At 34.3% G+C, this 18980-nt stretch overlaps 1 protein-coding gene across 1 annotated transcript; it reads right to left on the reverse strand.

The window, feature by feature from the left end:
* Nucleotides 1–12311: 12311 nt before the first annotated feature.
* Nucleotides 12312–13914, reverse strand: LOC145158351 (uncharacterized). The gene is made up of 3 exons (XM_079077261.1): nt 13567–13914; nt 12566–13492; nt 12312–12407 (listed from the first exon to the last, which is right to left on the reverse strand). Exons 1-3 carry the CDS (start codon nt 13912–13914, stop codon nt 12312–12314), a joined length of 1371 nt encoding a protein of 456 aa, XP_078933387.1.
* Between the last annotated feature and the right edge of the window lie 5066 nt (nt 13915–18980).

Here is an 18980-nt window from a genome sequence, read left to right on the forward strand (position 1 = left end):
TAGGGTACGCATAGTATTCCTTCCGTTCCAATATTATTGTCCACGGACAAAAAACACACATATTAAGAAAACATTAATTATCACTAACTTTATTTAATGACAGTTTTGTTCTTACTTTGCATTTAATGTTCTATTAAATGCTTGGTTGGTTAAGTAATAATGAGGGGGTATTTTGGTAAACATGTTATTTATTTTTATAAGTGGACTATTATTTTGAGACAAACCAAAAAGGAAAGATGGACTATAATTTTGGGACGGAATGAGTAATACTTTTCTTTATATAGATATTTTAAATTAATAAAGCTATCTAATATAAAATAATAAAATATTTTAAGATATTATCCTTATTCTAATAAATGTTTTGCCAAAAGTCACTCTAATACAACTCCTCATTAATATTATGTCATGTGTCATGTAGAAATATTAGACAACTCATATCAAAATTCAAATTTATATTTTCTAATTATATGTTAAATTTGAAGTTATAATAACTTTAAAATTTTGATATATCTCTTAATTAATAATTTATTTAAAATAATTTATTTAAACTAATTGATTATAAATTTTTATTATAAAAGTTTAATTAATTTTATAACCGTGGTTCTCACGGATTATAAACTAGTTTGATATATATAAATATAAAGTGTAATCAGTGGGTAGTCGTTTCTGATTTTTATTATCAATAAATTCAAATACGTATTTGAATTGAAGTTTTACATGGAACTAAATATGAAATTTATTTTGAAACTTTATGTTTTGTTGTTTAAGACTTGACGATTTAGGGTATGCCATGACAGTATTAATCACGACATGCAACATTTGCTTGATATGGCCAAAAATCTTAGGCAAAAAACGTTAAAAAAATCTTGATCAATTAAGCACCCCCGAATTGTCTGGCAGTATGTTATTTGTATAGTATGTATGATGGAGGAACTCATTAAGCTTCGTGCTTACGGTTTTCAGTTTTTGTTTCAGGTACATCGTTTTCAAAAGAAAGGAATCGGCTCGATCGCAGCGCATCACACTATGTTTTCCGCATATGAGATCTTTGGGATTACACTCTGTTATTGTTGTATGTTAACATGCTTTGATTATTGACACTTTGGTTTTGACATGGGATGTTATTATGGATGCTTCTATACTAATTGGTTTTATAATAACTTAATTAAAAACGAAATTTTTGGTCTTGAATTTTGAGATGTTACAAAAATGAACCAAAAACCTTAACTATATAGAACTAAGAGATGAATTGTCAAGGTAAGAACTTGATACCTTCTGAAGAATGACCAAGGTGGCTAAGTTCTCGATCCACAAGCTTTAGCACCACAAGAGCAACTTCCAAGATATTCTTCCTTCTTCAATATCACCAAAAACACTAACAAAGGTTACTTCCAAGCTCAAAACACTCAAATGGCACCTAGGGTTTTGTAGGAGGGTTGATGAGGGAAAGAGGCTGAAAAGGGGGTAGCCTCAAGCCTCATAATGGGGATTATATAGGGTTAAACCCTAAAAATTAGTGTCTGCTGATTCACAACGTACGCCCAACACACAAAGGTGTTTCCCCATGTCGAAGTCAGGTGAGTACGTCGCACGTACCCACATTACGCCCAACGTACAAAGCCCATTTCGTCTAAAAGAAGTCAACACTTAACCAAAAACGCCAAGAAAATGATACCTCACAAAATGGTGTTACAGATTCAATAAAGTTTACAACTTTATTGATCCTTGAGGTCCCAAAACGGTTAGGTGCTTTAGATTTGGATGGTTATGAGGTTTTGAATTCATGCATGGGGTTATGACCCCATTTCTCCCATTTTAACCTAGATAAGTGAATGACATGCATTGGACGTGCATGCCCATAGAGTAATGATCTGTATGGTCCCTTATGAAGCAAGGATGCCTTCTAAAAGGTTTAATTAAAGAACTTTACATGTTTAGAGCTTAATCAATTAAGTTGTCTTCAGATAGAAACCACGACGTGGGATGTGACAACCGTCAAACTCCAGTCAAAGTTAAAGTCAAAAGTCAAAGTCAAAGTCAACAAGTCAAACCGGTCAAACTTAACTAGTACTTATATGTTAAAAGTTATGCTATGTATAAAAATGTGCATTTGTATGTCAAGAATTCAAGTGTCTCGGAGAATCTATGTGTTTAGCAATGTAAAAACCCTAAAAAGGGAGCAAAACGCATCAAAACACGACTATAGACCATTTTGGGGACTTAAAACAATCATAAACGAAGCATAACGGGGTTCACGAACCTTGCATTACGAGATTATACACTAATAATGACTAAAATCAAATCTCTCCCAAATCTCTCTCAACTTTTTATAGTCATCCGGGTCATCCCGACCCTTAACTTGGCCAAAAAAACCGCTTGAATCGGGGAGTTATATCGAAAAACAGCTAATTAGGGCTGAAACCCTCTTAGGAACCGAACCTCTTAGGAACCGAACCTCTTAGGGCCGAACCCTTCTATTAGGACCGAAGTCCCCTCAGGACCAAACTGTCAGAACCGAACTTAGCCCTCGGACCGAACCTCTTGCGAACAGAAGTCAGTTAGAGCCGAAACCTCCATACACCCGAAATAGACCTAGCCCTCGGTCCATTTCGGTTCCCTGCCACCTTCGGACCCGAGCCTCCCCATTCGGTTCCTTCTCCCACCTTCGGTTCCTCCTTCTCCCTTCTCTCGGTTCTCACCTCCTAAGAGCCAAACCTCGCAGGTTCGCTCCTTAAGCCCGGTTTTCGACTACTTTCGCTTCCTAAGCTCGTTTTTGACGTTTTTGACGGGGATTTTTCACCAAATTCATATTTTTATCATTTTAAACTCCCTAAACTCATATTTTATTCATTTCTCAAGGATTTATTAATTATAAATCATTATTTTACATTAAGAAGAGTATTTTACACCACAAGTGGGTCAAGTGTGCGCACTTGCCTCCATGCGTCATCTTCTCATTAGCCCAATCTTATCCACATCACACAAACCAAGTTAAACATCATTTCAACTTGCAAGTTGCTCCAGCAACCTTCACTATATAAAGAAATCCCTGGAGGGTTTCTTGGTTTACCTTGATCATTCCAAACTTACACACTTCTTAGCCCCTCAAGAAAGCCTCTTTTCCTCACTACTTCCCACCACTTTGTGAAAGTGTTCTTGAGCTACTACTTCACTTTTTGGTAAGTATTTCATCTAAACTCAAGTGTTATTCCATATTTTCCTAACACTCTTAGATCTTCTACACACATTTTAACACCAAAGAATCGTTCTTAGGATCATCCAAGCTTTCACATGTTCATCAAGTGTTCTTGACTTGATACTCCTTGTCTTCAACCTTCCACTCTTCAAGAAATCACTCAAGGTGAGTTCATACCCCTACATTTTCTAGTTTTCTTTAGTTTTCAGGGGGGGAATATGTGACAACCCGGAAAAATTTTGGTTTTAAGACCCAGTCATTCAACTCAACTGAGTGTCAAACTCATTAGTACTGAGTTCCAGCCCGGTTAAAGGTCATTCTAAGGAGTTTTGAGCCTAATACACTTAAGGAATAAGTGTTAGAAAGTACCTGCTAGAACCACAGTGTAGCAAATCAAACAATAACCTCATCAAAATGAGTTCACGGCCACAAGACCATGAGTTTACGGCCGTAAACTCATGTGGCCGTAAACTCAAGGGTATATAGATGATACTTGGCCATTTTTCTCATTCTTTCCTTTCCTTGGCTGATTTTCTTCAAATCCTCTAAAGTATCATCAAGATTTCCTTCCAAGATCTTCATATAAGTAAGTATTCTTCCTAGATTTGTTGATACATCTCTTAATCTAGTATCCTTCCATGATTTCATCCATAGAAATCATTCTTTTCTTAAATCTTCAAGTTTCACCAATAACACCAAGAACACACACTAGTGTTCTTGGCCAAAACCGACCATTTCAAGCTTCTAGATCGTAAGTACTCTTCCCTATACTTCTTATCTAGTTAGTATCCATGATTAGAGACTTGAAAACATCAAGAACACAAGGACAAAAGGAGTTTACGGCCAAGCCATCTCCCAAGGCCGTAAACCCCTTTAAGGTTGCCATTTTGGCCATAAACCCTCCTAGATGCAAAGCTAGTGACCCAGGACCCTTCATGGATGAGATTAGGACCTTAAACTACTCTCAAGTGCACAATGACCATGATTTTACGGCCGTAAATACCTTTGGGCCGTAAACTCATCAAAAACCTCAATGAAGGTGGTCTTCCTCATCCTAGTGTAGAGCTAAAGTCCCTAAAGCATCCCAAGCCTTCAAACTTACACTTATACATGAGTGACCATGAGTTTACGGCCGTAAATTCCCTTGGGCCGTAAACCCATGGCCGTAAACTCATGTGAGTGTCATTCTACCTTCCTTTGTTGAATCACATGTGATTCCAACACTCGGTCAAAGTGTTTCCTAGTCCCGGAAGATGTTTCCTTTCATATAGTTATTTATAAACACTATATTCATGTCAATATGTGTCCTTATATGTCATTTAGGACTTATTGAGTCTCGGGACTTCATTCGTGGAACTTCTCATCCTTACACGCATACCCGTTTGAATCACCCACATCAGGTGAGTTCATACCCCGTAATGAATCTTTTAACTGTTTTAACTGTTTTAAGGGGGGGGGGGGAATACAAGTTGAACACAATGATAATTGTGTAAATGTTTGTTATAAACATCTTTCAAAATGTTACTTATGTCATTTATAAGTTGTCAAAACATTTCAAAAACTCTTTTAAAGTTATGTTACTTTATAGTTATACAAAAATCCGTTTTTAAAGTACAAGCATAACTTAGTAGATAAATGACTCTTTTCAATAACAGTCCAAGTAGAACATTAGTAAACTATAATAGGCATAGTTTAGGAGAATGCTATTCATTACTTCTAGTACAATGAAGCAAACAAAGAGTCAGTTCATACATGAGTCAAACACACAGTGAAGAGAAACAAACAATACCATACAGAGAGAACACACAATTATGAGAAACAAACAAAACGTACAATATACAGTACAAAACAAACAAGTTAGGTTGCTATAGCATGAGAACACACACACAGGATCTAATTATACCAATTGATCACTAACTCATTGTTTTAAACAAAAGGTGATAGTTATATTGTGTATACATGATCATATAACAAATGTGAATTACACGGCTTGCAAGAATTTGCAGAGGTCGCGTTTGGTTCCCTTAATCTCTAGACAGGGAGAACGTTTAGTAGGGGTTCTAGCCTTCACATTATGACCGTAATAAAACGAACATGTTTTAGGTCACCAGTACATCCGCATGTCATTATAAATGACAACTGTGTACTTATATTTCCCATTTCTTTCATAAAGTGACAGTACCACTTGAAAGTCAAACTCAAACTATTTTCGAGTTAAGATAGTTATAAACTAAGGAAAACATACATTTTTACAAACGACAAACAGATCAGTCGAGTCTAGCACATAACAGTAGATGCCTTGGTAGAAGGCTACGTTTAAAAGAAAGGACCATAATGCTAGTCTTATGATTCCTTAATGTATACATCACAGGATATATATATACCAATAGGGTCCGACAGGTAATAGGATGTGTGCTCTCCGCTTCATTTCCTGTTCCTTGTTTGGTTGTGGGCTTGGAACGAATTCACCCAATCTATTTTCTATCCGATTCTATATATATGTATGCTTAGTATACATTAAGTCATCATAACGGTGCCAGGTATGGGTCAGGTTATAGGACACAGAGTTAAAGCACAGTTTTTCTAGTACAAAACATACTTTCCAAAATCAGTACTTTTGGCATACAAAACTAGAAACTTCCCAGTAAAGGGTTTAATCCATTTTATTAAACCAGTACAATTTAAAGGACCTTAGGTGAGTAACTCTATAATACCTTAGTTTATACATCATGTTTATATATAAAACTAATACCCAATAGGTAGTTAGATGTGTGCTTTCCGCCTTACTTCCTGTTCCTTGTTTGGTTGTGGGCTTAGGGCAGATTCACTCAATTAACTTTCTATCCGATATTAGATTATATATATCAGTATAAACTAAGCTATTATAAAAGTAGTCACTGTGGTCACCATTTTATTATAAGAAATAAGAGTTTTCTTAAAGAACTTTTTCATTAGATATAAAGGAACCATTACAATTAACTCCACGAGTAACAAGTGATTACACCAGGGTTATATAAGACGATGATCTAACAACCAATGGGATGTGTGCTATCCGCCTTAATTTCTGTTCCTCGTTTGGTTGTGAGCTTAGGGCGGATGCGCACAATCGATTGTTTGTTTACTCTGAGTCTTATATAACTTGTATCCACTTAGTACCCATAGAAAGGATTGCAGTGTCATTTTACTTAAACTTCCATTAAAGTAGGAAATATAGGATTTTCTAGAGGAACAGGCGAACTTTTCAAAACAGAACTTACAACTTACACCATTTTACATCTACATTTTCAACAACACTTTACAACTTACTCACATCACTAAAATCTTATGAACTCACCAGCTTAATTGTTGATCAACTCTTTCAAATAACTTGTATTCTCAGGAGACTATTAGACAGGTGCTCGTGCTGGGAATTCAGAAGATGGAGCATTATAGCTTCAAGTCTTGTTTTGTTATTTGTGTATGGATTTTATGTTTTGTGAACACACACATTGTAAACACTTTCTTTCGAAATGAAATGGTTGTTCATTACTTTCTTACCATATACATATCTTGTGATACTAAACATGACGTCCTCCACCCCCGAACGTTTCCGCCGTTCTGGTTTTGGGGTGTGACAGAATACAAGTTAAAACACCAAAACATATTTGAAACTTAACTTGACAGATTACAACAGAAAAGTTGTGACCTGTTCACGAACTGTTTTACCCAACTTAAACTTAATATTTTTCAAAACTGTTCAATATGAAAATAGTTCAGGTTTATACCTTTAAAATGACTACTTGCACATCTCCATACGATTTTTCTACAGTATATGGTGATTTTTACAAAACTGTCTATCACTGCAGCAACAAAATCGGACCAGGTTGTGAAGATGAACATTTTCACACTGGTTTGAGACCACCAAAAATTATAGGAAAATTTATGAATATAGTAGACTCTTTTTCCAAACTCTCCGAGATTACGGATTCAGTTTTAGACTTACGATGAGTTTTCTATAAATATTCTAAAACAGTGACAGTTAAGGGTAAAACCGTCAAAACAAGTTTAAGAGTTATTCACACCTTGTAACATGCTGAGCAAGGTGTGTAAGATTTTATACTTAGTAGTTTCAATGTCATTTTGTTGAAATACAAAGCCATGCATAACAAGGTTTCATTTAAAACATTAAAACACTCTTGATAAACTATAATAGGTATAGTTTGGGCACTTTGTTTAACAAAGAAACAGTAATGCAATCGATTTACAAAACGGGTATTTCATTACAAACTACGTGAACATGTTAATGAATAAATTTGTGAGACATTCATCTGCAGGGTACTCTTAAGTACAACAGAAAAGTCCTGTAGTTATAGCCAGAATCTCTTGTAGGGAGAGCGCGATAGTTGTGTATAGATCTATATTGGGTCTGACAAACCCGCACCTGAGCTGCTTGCAACAGCTAGACCAACAGGTCTGGGGTGAAAAGTGTCATAACATTCCGACGCTTGAAGTACGTCGAGTACGAAGTCTTCGAGTCTTAGCATGGTTATAACAACTCACATGGGGAAATAACAAAACACACATTTCACGGGAATTTAAGGATTTCACAAAAAAAGAGTTTTATTTAAATATAAAACCACACATAAGTATGACGATTTACTTACATATACTAAGTCTTGATTCAGTTAAGACTACAACAAACCTTTTAAAAAATATGAGATTTTCTGGAAACAAACTTGTAACAAACTTTAAGGAACAACATCCGTTCATTTTTCATTTATAAATTGCTTATGAACTCACCAGCTTTAATGTTGATACTCTTTCAAAAACAACTTGTATTCTCAGGTAATCAATAATACAGGTAACCACAAGATTTTTGAAGACAAGACGCTAAGGCACAGATTTCTTTTGAACTATTTTGGCATCATATGTAATTTATTTGGAAACATGTATTTTTGCAACGATGTAAGCTTTTAAATTATATTTATGATGGTTGTGTTTGCTTTCTTCATTATGGTTATGATACTGAGCATGACGTCCTCCGCCCCCAAACGTTTCCGCCATTCCGGTTTGGGGGTGTGACATGAGATGATGTTCGCCACGATGTGGTGAAGGAAGGAATCGCGACTATTTTGTTGGTTTGTTTATCAAAATAATTATATATTTTTTTTAAATAAGACAAAACTTCATAAATGGTTCATGTGGTAGTGAAATGACGAAAATGCCCTTCACTTAACGGTAGAAAGCTGGCGGAGCGATGCATAAGGATCAAATATCAAAAGTTTTGAAATTACATGGACTATTTGTGATGTTTTTTAAACTTAGAGATTAAACTTCAAATTTTGGAATACCACAGGGACCATTTATAAAGTTTTGTCTATAATTAAAAAAAAAAAAAAAACAAGTTAAGAAAAAAAAAATAGCGTTTTTTTTCCGAATACGATAAATAAAGTTTAAAAAGCTCGACAATTGTTGTAACTAAACTTTCAAAAAAAATTAAATTAAAGTAAAAATGTTATTTATAACAAATATAAAAGTTAAAAAAATTAAAATAGATATTAATATTAAAATATATATGATTATATTAAAAACCTAATTGATTTGATAGATTTAAGCTTTTACGAAAAACTAGACAATCAAAACCGTATTTGGGTAGCACCACCATTTTTTTACTGGTTTGCATTTAATAAAAAATATTAAAGACAAAGATGAACAAATATGAAGGTTTAAATAACTTCACCTCCTATTCCAGTTTAGAGTTAGGGATATGTACAAAAAGCTCGTTCCATCACTATAATATGGGTCACTGTGATTGTTAAGAGCTTACATGGTACATTAATTTTGATAAAAGTGATTGTTTAGCTGCCAAGATCGTTTGAGTATGACCTAGATTGGTATTTAATCCATGTCAGTAAATAAATAAATAAATAAAAACAAAACACCACCAAGTGACAGGGAAAAAACTTTGAAAAAAAATGCAATCTAATTGTCGATGTTGGATCCAAGCAAATTTAATTCGACGAAAGAAAAAAAGAAATTACAAGTCAATCGTACATAGTTATTAGGGTAAATGTCACTGTAGCCCTACGAAGTTTCATCATTTGGTTTAAATGGTCCCTTTTGTTTTTTTTTTTGGCATTTAAGGGGTACAAAGTGTAGTTTTACCGGCTAAAATGGTCCATTGACCCGTTTTAATAGGTTTCTTAGCCAAGTCATAGTCCAAGTCATCTAATGAGTTCTGAGTCAACTCGCCCTACACCACCGAGTTGAGTCGAATCGTTTGCTTGGGCCCTAAGGGTCACTGCGGTCCCAATATATATAAAAGGGATGGTTTAATAAATCAAACCCTAAAACAATATACCCATTTTCGGCCAAACATTTACCGACAAGAAGGAGACAATAACTTTCACAAGAATCACGAGATGGCTACCCCACCACCGTCACCAGATTCGATATCGTTAAATTCTCGAGAGCGGATGAACTTCAATGACATACACACAATATTTTGCGATTGTGGGGAGAGAATGGTGGAAACACAGGTGGAGATGGATCGCATTAAAGAGGAAATGGGTGTGATTCTGTGATATCAAGGGTCGAAATGCTTGATGTGCAGCGCCGATTAGACCGTAACGATAAGAAGATGCAAGCTATGACAGTTGTGCTGGTGGGACTCGTGGTGGTGACGCTTGGTTTTCTCGTGGAAAAAATGCACACTCTAATGTAATCTTGATTCTGGTGTTGTTTGTTGTCTTAGGTTGTCTGTGTTTTTTGTGTTAATCTGCAATGTTGTCTATTAGGGTTTATGTGGATTACTGTCTTTTTGGTGTAATCGTTTGAAGTGTATGATGAAGTCCTGTCTTAGCGGGCATTTTGTATAAATGACTATGTAATCGTTAACTAAGCTATATATTAGTTTAACATTTAAATAAAATATTTTTATAACACTAACCCTAGAATTGTCCCGTTAGTTAATGAGATACTTGGGGGTATTTTCATCATTTGACATTGTAGTCACGAATATATACCACTCACATAGATCCGTTACCATTTAATCCTTGTTTTTGCTTGCTTGTCCTTCTCTCGGTGCAAATTGAAGGTATGAAGATGGAAGGAAGCATGAAATCAGTGGAATGTTCCTGTGGGTATAATGCTATAATACGAACCTCAACCACTCGGAGCAACCCAGGACGACCCTTTTACGCTTGCCCCAAAAAGGTAAAAAGTGATTGCAACTTTCCTTGTACTGTAGCCCTAGATTTGAAAATGATTTTCTGCATAAATCGTTTGTTTCTCACAAATAACTAATCTCAGGATCCCCGAAATGGGTTTATTTGTTGGGTAGATGAAGTTGATACAAAGAGCACAACTGGCGAGTCTATCATGATTGCAATTTTGCTTAGGTCGAATAAGAAGCTTCAGTCCGATGTTTGGAAGATGAAAATTTGTTTATTTCTTAGTTGGGATATTTTCTTTGTCATAATAGTGTACAAGTTGTAATGGGTTGTTAATGGTATTTTCTTGATGATTTGTAATAATTTGGGTAAATGTGGTTCTGTAATCCTGTTGGAAATTAATGAAAACATCGTTATTTAGTGGACCACAAAAGTTGTAATGGGCTATTTTCTGTGTCATACTATTGTCCCACTTTATCAATAATTTGCATGAACATGTGTTAATTGGAAATTAGTTTAGTGGAGCACAAAAGGGACCACATAGATATACAATAATGCAGGAAGTTATTAACACAACCATGCACGTCCATTACATAATATTAAGTTGCATATCGGATCTCAAATAACATAACCAGACACATATAGGTAACACAACCAAATGTTCTAAAAACATGCATCAAACATCTATACGTAAATCCAAGAACATCCAACAAACATCCATAAGTAAATCCAACAACATCCAACAACTTAAATAGAAAACAAACACATTATCCTTATTCAATATCTAGTGGATTAGCACTTGTATTGCCTTCTCCATTCTTTCCTTCAACCCTCTTAGCCAACTTCTTTTTTATAATCCTTTCAGAATGTTTCCTTTTCCTTGTAGTCTCTATTCCTTTAGGTTGTGTTTCACTACCTCCTTCACCTCGATTACCCCCTTCATTTGTTTTTGTTCCACTTCCTTCTTCACCTCCATTACTACCTTCATTTGTTTTTGTTCCACTACCTCCTTCACCTCCATTACTTCCTCCATTTTCTTTCTTTTTCCTTTTGACCTTAAGTTTTTTGGGCTTGTCAACCTTAGGACATGTAACCTTGTTATGTCCAACTTCTTTGCACACACTGCATAAAATTCTATTTCCAACCTTTGAGACCGTGTGCCTTGTAGCCTTTTCACTTGGGTCATTTCTTCTATTCACTTTCGGTCTGCCTGGCATTTTTCTCCTCAACGGTGGTAGTGGTGGACTATAGTCAGTACATGGCCACATATTGCTCCCATTCATCCCCTGCATTGGATACTTGTAAGTGTTCCTGTAAAATGCTCCAAAGTACATTGGATCCACATAACTTCTAACATCCCTGTTAAGAAAGGAAATGGTTGCAACTGAATGCACACAACTATAGCCATTCAGTTGCCACACTCTACACGAGCAGGTCTTCTTGTCTAAATCCACCACGTAAGACTCAACCAAGTTTCTTGTCTCGAACTGGTTCAAACCAGTTGGTAGAACCTGCCAATATCTAAACACATTGGATGGAAGTTAGTATATGTTTATAGTAATCAAAGTAAACATATCAAATTATATTTACCTTTGAGCAGTTTTAAGTTTATTAAGTAAGGTTGTAATTGCAGGATATGGTTTAAACTCAGGCCATGAACTACCTTTCATGCTCAAATTAATCTGCCTTTCCATAACATACAATCTAATTTCCTCTAGCATTGTGATGATTGGTTTTTTCCTTGCATCTCTTATGACATTGTTAAAACTTTCAGATAATCCATTTTCTACTGCATCACACATCCTACCCTCCTGAAAGAAAGTTATGCACCATGATTTAGGGTTCTTCTCCATAAGATATTCAAAGGCTTCAGGGTTAAGAATTTGGATTTCCTTCATTGCTGCATTAAACAAAGGCTCAGTGGATGCTTTGCATGCCCTCCAAAACATCCTCTCATAATGTACTCATGTGAATCTTTTCCTAAAGTTGGCTACAATATGCCTTGCACACTGCCTATGTTTTGCAGTAGGCAAAATGTCTTTCACAACCTCCAACAAACCCTACACCATAAAGGGAAATTATTAAAACAAACAACTACAATTAAACTAAAATTAAAGGATATGGACATTAAAGTAATACCAAAACCATTTTCCATTCCTAGATCATCCCTTAAATTCTCCAAAAACTATTTCCAATTCTCTTTGTTTTCCACACAAACAACTGCCCATGCAATTGGAAATATGTGATTATTAGCATCCCTTCCAACTGCACATATTAACTCTCTTGTACATAAGCCTTTCAAGAAACACCCATCCAGATTTATCACTCTTCTGCAACTACCTCTTAATCCTTGCTTTAGTCCCTCAAGACATACGTAAAAGTTACTGAAATAAATCTTCCCATCAGGCATACTATTGACACCAATATTCACAGTTGATCTAGGGTTTGATCTTCTTATCTCCTCACCATAAGACCAAAGTTTTGAATAGTGCTCAACAAGTGTTCCTTCAATTAGCTCAATGGCATGTTTCTTTGCTCTCCTACACTGTCCCATACTCACATCTATTCTAAAAGTTTGTTTGACCTCTTCTTTAAGCATCCTAACACTCATTTTTTTCTTATTTAAGAACTCAGTTGTAAAATGGCTACCAATCCAAGCATAACTAACAATTGATCCCAATTTGAAATTTCTTGCACAATTGTGCTCATCTATGAGTGACTTAATCTGGAAATATTGTTCTTCACTCATCCATGAGGCCCAAAGTCTAAACTTACACTGGCCAGAACAACATTTCACTAAAAGTCTCCTACTATCATTTTTCTTGTAGCACAACTGATACCCATTAGCAACAACATAATTACATAACATATGTTTTAACTGTTTTGGACTTTCAAATCTCATACCTAACACAGGTTTTTGTTTTTTCCAGTTAACATTTTCATTATAAGTTGTTACTTCCTCAACAATTGTGTCATTGTCATCCATACGAAAATATGTGTCCTCATGAGGAGGACTTGATGAGATTGACTGCACCTTGGGGCATAACTTGCTCAAAAAAACATCATTTATGGTCTTATTCATAGGAGTGGAATCAACATGTCCAAGGTCATCATGTACATTACCTTGCAAGTCATCAATCTCGTTCTGAAAAAATCCCAGGCCATACAACTCCTCATTATTCCCCCTACACCCGACTGCTTGTCTTCAGGACTGCAAACTTCAGCTTGGTCATCCACTATCCATTGATGGACATTAGAACCAAGGTGATCCATGTAAACTTGGATTACACATCCGTTGTCGTACCCTACTTGAATGAACTCTTGGTAGTCTTTCTCGATGGCTATTATCCTCAATCCATCAGGAAAATCTATATATGGCATGCAAAAATACACATTCACACATTCCTCGTTCGCGAATCTTTGAATAAACAGTAGAAATTCCTTCAAGTCCATTCCTGCAATATCGACGTCTTCAAAGCGTTGCTCGGCTCCATCTGAGTAACTTATTGCGGGATACCTAGTAAAAATGTCAGCAAAATGAAGATTGACCTTCATATACACAGCCATAGCATCGATTTGGAAAGAAACAGTAGAAGAAGAAAGGGGAAGAAGATAGTGACGGGTGAATATGTTATTTACAAAAGGGCTAAGTAGGTCAAAAGGTCATTTATTGATGTGGCAACGAAAATTTCGACGTGGCTATATTTTAAATGACGTGTCTTATGATACCTGCTGACTAGGATGGGGCTAACCGGCTGACCCCTTCGTTTTCTATAAAATGGCTTCAAGAGTACGTAAAACTACACTTTGTACCCCTTAAATGCCAAAAAAAGGGGACCATTTAAACCAAATGATGAAACTTCGTAGGGCTACAGTGACATTTACCCTAGTTATTATGCCAATTGATGAAAGAAGCAAAAAAGTTTTCAGAATTTGGTTTTAAAACCGTATAGTGTCTACCTTCTAAATTGAATGTTGAGTGATGATTGTTTCAATCTCTTGAATTGAATCGATGATTGTTGCTTAATCGAGTCACCCCTTTGTAATTACCTGCGTAGTAGCCAAAATCATAGGAATATTGAAGCAAATCCGATGAAAAGTAAGAGGAAGGATTTGAACGTGTGATGTTTAATAGAGGTTGTGACATTGGATTCTCTGCTTTTCTTTTCCCTAATTCTCGAGGCTTAGATAATATCAATTTCTCACATTTTCTCCTTAAAAATAAGAGAATTAAAAGGATGGAATATGAATTCGTTTTTTTCTCAATCTCTTGGCATTTGGCCTACCGGTAAGATATGATTTTTTCAAATGAGAGGTCATGGGTTCAAGTCTTTTAGGGGACATATATGATATTTAAAATTAGATTAGTTAGTTTGCCGTTTCAAAAAAAAAAAAGGAAAAATTTGCACCTAACTCTCTGTACCAAAAAGTAATATAATATGGGCATGTTCAGCAAAATTAGCTGATAGCGGATAGTTTGTAGTTTGTAGCGTTTTGTTAAAGGCTACATGAAGTAACATTTGAATTTGAAGCGTTTTGTTTAATTGTTTAAACTAAACGCTAGAAGCTTGTAGTGCCGAACAAGACGTTCTGTTCAAAACGGAACGGTTTATCAAACGTTAAAAGCTATAAGCTCTCAAACATTCTCAAACGCTCTGTACCGAACACGCCATATAAATCTATAATACTCGACCGATTTCTTTCACGAATGTCCGTTGGCATGTTGTGGCCCATTCAAAGCTTGAGCCCATTAAAGCTTGATTTGAACATTAGTTAATTAGTGTCCCAAATAGAAAATATGCAATGATAAAAGCTAATAAAACCAGTAAAAATCAATAATATATGTATTATTGAGAAAATAGTAATGCATACTAATGCATACAAATTTAAAATAGAGACTGTAATAAGATATCATAATTTTCATAGATTTGCGATAATTTAATCGTAAAGAATCCTCTAATCTAATAAATAAGTACAATTTTGCCAGGTGGCATTCTATTAGTCCCTCCCAATTGATTTATCCCGCCAATTCCATCTAAGTGAATTTTCGATCCTACCCTAGCCCTACCATTCAGTTTCCTCCTCTCGACACTCAAATCAAATTCAAAGTTCAAACGGAATCCCTGTAAATCAGCAATAAATCATCCGCAAAAATCAATTTATCACTTCCTTTTTTATCTCCATGTTTCTCTCTATAATAGAGACTACTAAGAACGAGAGTTGAATCAGTTTTGCTCATGAAATTGTATATGGAATGTGATTAGGTTTTCAAAAATCTCTCTCTTTCAACAAAACTTTTCGTCGGTCATCTCCACCACCATCTCCCCTCCATCATTCTTTCAATCGGGTTTCTTATTTTACCACTCTCGCTGACGAATTCTCCTTCTGAATGAGGTAAGATTTTGATCATTCGTTGCTGGTAATCCTTATTCTTTTGTCTCTGGAAATCATGAGGTTTGAGATTTAGGTTTTCTAATTCTACCATCCCCCTTCGACAATTGCAGATTCCAAACAATTAGGATTTTTAGGTTTTCATCACTGCTACATCGTGATGTATGTTGAACCGGTAAGCAAAGAACGATTTCTCTGACTATACGGTAAGATTTCTTAGTTTTTACTTAGAGGTTAAAATCAAAAATTATGTGTTCAAAGGTAATAACCTGCTCTTTGTTCTGGATGTTTTAATTTGTTTTTATTTTGATTTTTCATTTGTTTTATTTTCTGATTTCGTCTGTGGCATTTGCTACAAAGAAAAATCATCCATTTTTTCTTCAGTTTGTCTTTATATCAGTAATTGGTTGTTTTTTTAGTATATGAAAACACTCCCTTTATCCTTTCAATTACTTCCTATTCTGAAAACAAACATTGATAAGTTTTGTTGTGTAACACAAACGACACTGATTATATGTGTTTTAATTATCCCTGTCAACTGTTTGTTAAAATGCTTCAATGATGAAAGTTTGGAAAATCTAGCTCTAATATCGATAAAATGTTCATTTATTGGCATTCAGGTTATTAATTTAGCTCTAATTCCCGACAGAGAATACAATATTATCTCGCCCCATACCATAAGTACCATCATACAATGCACAGATAAAACGTGATTGGTTTAAATGGTAACTCCTATCATGCCAGTAATCTCGCCCAAATCTTTCATTATCTTGCTCATTAAACTCATACCTTGCCTTTTTTTTTTAGAAAAAATATCTGCTGATCACTTAATCAGAAGTAGCAAGTTAAAGGTTAAAGCACAAAAAAGGTGATGGTACCTATCTCCCCTCTCTCTCTATATATTCTTTTTAGTGCTGTCAACATCAAATAAGGTGAGGTTTCCTGTTATTTTGGATTAGAAACCATTATCTTCTCATGTATATTTTCTTTCTTCAAGCTTAAGAGGCACACTTCTAGGGAAGCCAGTTATATTAGGGAGTGAATCAACACCTTCTTATGGTATGGTCTATGATTGTGGTCGGATATTCCCCTAAACCTCCTTATAATTGACAAGTAAAATATTGTTTTTTTTAATCTGATACTAAAATATATATTCCTCTAAAACTCTGATTAAAATTAAAATGGTTGCAGTTAATATATTAAATTTGTTAGTTATTAGTTTATTACATATATTTTAGCATGAGGGATGTAATGGTCAGCTGTATTTCGACATTTTATTTCCTTTTTATATCCGATTTTATTAGACTAATGAAGTTCAATTTAATAGGCTAACGTTAGATGCTCAGATGGATGTCAATGTGAAGGCCTCAAAATATTGATGGCATAAAAGAATAAAAAGGTAACAAAGTAACAAATATTTGTTTATTTCAAAACATTCATTCTACCTAGCTTCTTTACTTATGAATCTTTATGTTTTGGGTGTGAGGTATAATATTTTACATGGAGTTTCACCAAATTACCTAGGATGATCCTACTTATTTCATAGAAAATGTTTTATTTTGTGAAGTTTGCATCTTTTACCACTTCCATGTGACATTCTTTGATATATTGGTGCTTATGAATTTTATGAATGTACATAAAAACTTCGAAGGTTTAACTACAAGGGCATGGTAGGTAAAGTTTTTAAATAATTAAAAATACTAATGCATTAATGTATCGTAATAAGTATATTTACAATTTTGGATGTTCAACCGTAAGACAACTATTTTGAACGACCCAGTTATTGGATCTTAGACTTAGTTTATAAATATTCTGAAATGAATATACTTTTTCATTAAGAAATTTAGCGTTTACTGAAAATAAAGTCCTATAAAAATCAATCATGGTTGATGAGTTTACTGGTATACCCATACCATCCCTTTTAATGATCGAGACATTTCACATTATTTCAACTTTTACTCCTACTCTTTCAGCTTAATTTTTATATTTTCTTTTTAATATTTTTTTAAATGCAAGAAATAGCAACAAACTTTCATTGATTTGTATAATATAGCATCCTACTTCCGTTTGTTTTTATTATTGTATTTTTAGTATTTTTAGGTGCTAAAATTATCAAAGAATCAAAAGTACAATGTTATTTCTTTGATCAGATGCATGGTGGTAAAATGTTCAAAGTAATTTAAGTAGAATGGAATTTTGGAATGGGAAAATGCAAGAAAGTATGATGTCATTTCCTAGGTTTGTTTGTAAGGGTCAAATGCAAAAATTCAAACTATAATGATATTTCCTTGGATTGTTTGCTGTTACTGGCGAAAAGTATATTGCCTATGTAGTAAAAAGAATAAAACATGCTGGTTTTAAGTGTTAAATTAATTTTACAACAAAATTCTCTTGCTTTATTTTTAGTTTTCATGAAATGTGATTAAGATATGCTGGATATTCGACGACGAGGTGTGGTTTAAGGTTGGTGGAGCACTTCTACACATCTAATTGACAAGTGGAACCAGTAGTTTAGCTGTGAGTGAAGTGTGGAAATGATTAAATTTTACCCTTCATCCTTAACAATAATTGATATGTTATTTTGAAGATGATGCTTATAAAGACGTGGTGGTAGTTTTACTCAAGTATAAATGTAACATTAAATTATTTTGTTATTTGACATAATTTTATAAATCAAGTAACTTTGTTTATTAGTTTGTTGATTTTGTTTTTTTACATGCCTTTCTTTAACATTTAAGAATACGTATCAATTCATGAATGAGCAACCACCAACTAATGCATAAATTGAAGGATACATCTCTTTAAAAAAGTTTTAATCAAGTCTCAGTTCTCATTTTTTGGATCATCATATCTTTATGTTTATAACTTCATTATTTTATTTATTATGAGTATTTGAAACTATTGATAGTTTTTTTGTGTTTTTTACTTTGCATTAATGGCCTTCTATGTTCAATGGTCGAAGATTAATAATTTCATTTTCTATTGTTTTTGTGTTGCTTTGACATTTCTTTAATTTTTATTTTGTTTATATGTGTCGATTTCTTTGAAGCATATGTTGATAAAGTTCTTAAATCCTCAAAAGACTATTTTCGAAAATCAAATACATTTATTTGGATACATTATAGATATATTTTAAAGTAACCATATAAAACAATATATATTGCATGCTCTTTAAAAGTAATGATATTTGACAATATATGGCATGTTCTTTATATTATTACATGTTTACTAAAGAAACTAAT

The sequence above is a fragment of the Lactuca virosa genome, chromosome 2 (assembly GCF_052849685.1).
Source record: "Lactuca virosa cultivar CGN04683 chromosome 2, Lactuca_virosa_CGN04683_v6, whole genome shotgun sequence".
Taxonomy (NCBI): domain Eukaryota; kingdom Viridiplantae; phylum Streptophyta; class Magnoliopsida; order Asterales; family Asteraceae; genus Lactuca; species Lactuca virosa.